The sequence below is a fragment of the Muscardinus avellanarius genome (assembly GCF_963383645.1).
Source record: "Muscardinus avellanarius genome assembly, chromosome: 19".
In the NCBI taxonomy this organism is placed as follows: Eukaryota; Metazoa; Chordata; class Mammalia; order Rodentia; family Gliridae; genus Muscardinus; species Muscardinus avellanarius.
In genome coordinates, this window is record NC_137805.1 from 38621517 (window position 1) to 38624150 (window position 2634).

General features: G+C 66.7%; 1 protein-coding gene across 1 annotated transcript; it reads left to right on the forward strand.

Annotated features, from left to right (window-relative positions):
* Nucleotides 1–566: 566 nt before the first annotated feature.
* On the forward strand, nt 567–1538 carry MAFB (MAF bZIP transcription factor B; the record flags this gene model as incomplete). Its single annotated transcript, XM_080716601.1, has 1 exon — nt 567–1538. The coding sequence occupies one exon, from the start codon at nt 567–569 to the stop codon at nt 1536–1538; it is 972 nt and encodes a 323-aa protein (XP_080572727.1).
* Nucleotides 1539–2634: the final 1096 nt, after the last annotated feature.

Below are 2634 nucleotides of genomic sequence, written 5' to 3' on the forward strand. Positions count from 1 at the left end.
GCCGCTCGGGCCGCCAGTCAGCTGACTCGGGGGGCGGGGGAGCTGTCAGGCGCGCCCCGCCCAGCGCCGCGGGGCCGCGGGGGCCGTGCAGCCATTGGCCAGCGCGCCGGGCCGCCCGGGCCCCAGCGCCCCAGTGACATCAGGAAGGCGATAAAAGGCTGCGGCGGCGCTGGATCCGGCACAGCTGCACCGCCGGGCTGCGAGCGGCTGCGAGCGAGCGAGCGAGCCCCAAAGCCAGCGCGACCGAGCGAGCGGCGGCGCTCGCCCCGCGCTCCCCTCCGCCCATCGCGCGCCTCGGTCTCCTCTGCACCCCGCCCGCCTCGACCCGGCCCGGCCCCGGCGCGGCCCCTGCCCCAGCTCCGGGGTAGCGCAGGCAGCCTCGGGACTCTCCGGCGCGCCGCCGCGTCCCCAGACAAAGGCTTGGCCGGCGGCCCCAGCCCGCTGCGCCCTCGGCTCCCCGCCTCCCTCCCGGGTTCGCCGCTCTTCGCCCCCGCGCTTGGCTCGGCTCGCCCCGGCCGGCCGCAAAGTTTCCCCGGTGGCAGCGGCGGCTGAGCCTCGCATCAGCGATGGCCGCGGAGCTGAGCATGGGGCCAGAGCTGCCCACCAGCCCGCTGGCCATGGAGTACGTCAACGACTTCGACCTGCTCAAGTTCGACGTGAAGAAGGAACCGCTGGGGCGCGCGGAGCGCCCGGGCCGGCCCTGCACGCGCCTGCAGCCAGCCGGCTCGGTGTCGTCCACCCCGCTCAGCACGCCCTGTAGCTCGGTGCCCTCTTCGCCCAGCTTCAGCCCGACCGAGCAGAAGACCCACCTGGAGGACCTGTACTGGATGGCCAGCAACTACCAGCAGATGAACCCCGAGGCGCTCAACCTGACGCCCGAGGACGCGGTGGAGGCGCTCATCGGCTCGCACCCGGTGCCCCAGCCGCTGCAGAGCTTCGACGGCTTCCGCGGCGCGCACCACCACCACCACCACCACCACCCGCACCCGCACCACGCGTACCCGGGCGCCGGCGTGGCCCACGACGAGCTGGGCCCGCACGCGCACCCGCACCACCACCACCACCACCAAGCGTCGCCGCCGCCGTCCAGCGCCTCCAGCCCGGCGCAACAGCTGCCCACCAGCCACCCCGGGCCCGGGCCACACGCGGCGGCCGCGGCCACGGCGGCGGGCGGCGCCGGGAGCGTGGAGGACCGCTTCTCCGACGACCAGCTCGTGTCCATGTCGGTGCGGGAGCTGAACCGCCACCTGCGGGGCTTCACCAAGGACGAGGTGATCCGCCTGAAGCAGAAGCGGCGGACCCTGAAGAACCGGGGCTACGCCCAGTCGTGCAGGTATAAACGCGTCCAGCAGAAACATCACCTGGAGAACGAGAAGACGCAGCTCATCCAGCAGGTGGAACAGCTCAAGCAGGAGGTGTCTCGGCTGGCCCGCGAGAGGGACGCCTACAAGGTCAAGTGCGAGAAACTCGCCAACTCGGGCTTCAGGGAGGCGGGCTCCACCAGCGACAGCCCCTCCTCTCCCGAGTTCTTTCTGTGAGTCGTGGCGGGTCCCGGCCCCCACCCTTGTCCTGGCCTGGACTCCCTGCCCCGCGCCCCCAGCCCTGGAATCCCCTGGACCTTGTCCCTTGCCCTGGCCCCAGCCTTGACCTGTTTGACTTGAGCGAAAGGGAGGAAGGGGGCGCGGGCCGCGGGAGGCCGGCGGGCGGGCGGGGGGCCGGGCCGGGGACTTTGGCTAAGGCGACAGTCGCGTTCGCCAGCGCCGCCTCCTAGACTCGAGCCGGAGAGGCGAGGCGAGGGGGCGGGAGGTCCGCGAGCAACTTTTCTCCCGGCTGGAAAGTGGCGAGGCGTAGTGCGGAGGAGTCGCCAAGGCCGTCCGGAGGGAGACTCCTGACTTTCTGAACTTTGAGACTCTGCTGGGCCCGCGGCTGCTTCGCAGTCCGGAGCTCAGCCCGCCCCAGGAAGAGAGCAGAGGAAAGGACAGGGACCCTGGCGTCCCGGCAGGCGCGAGGCGAGCCTGAGCAGAGGGAGGAAGAGCCGACGGACCTGTCTGTCCAGAGGCCGGAGAACACTGGCTCTCAGCCGAGAGACGCGGGCCTCAGTTAGGACGTTCGGCGCGCATTAAATCTCATCAGTTTTATTGCCTGCTCGATTATATAGAAAAATACGAAAATCTGCATTAAAAATATTAATCCTGCATGCTGGACATGTATGGTAATAATTTCTATTTTGTACCATTTTTTTTTCTTTAACTGTAGCATGTTGTTTGATCATGGAGCATAAACCCCCTTGTTTCTTTGGGTGAGAAGGGATCGCAGCAGTTGGGAAACTCCTAGCGGCTGCGAGCCGGGTTTCAATCCCGGCTGCCGGCTTGTAAATACCCGCCCCGCCAAACCGCTTAGAGAGCGCGGCAGCAAGCTGAGAGCCTTTGTTTGGGTTTATTATTATGGGATTTTTGTTTGTAATTAAAAAATTTAAAAAATAAGAAACAAGAAAAAGTTTCGGGGCATTTAGCATCATCAGGCACCAACTCTGTCTCCGGGTGCCCTTGGAAGTTGCGGGGGGGTTTCTGCCTTTCCCACGGGCTCAGTTGGGGTTTTCTTGCCCCCTCCCTTTTACCTTTCAAGTGTGTTGGT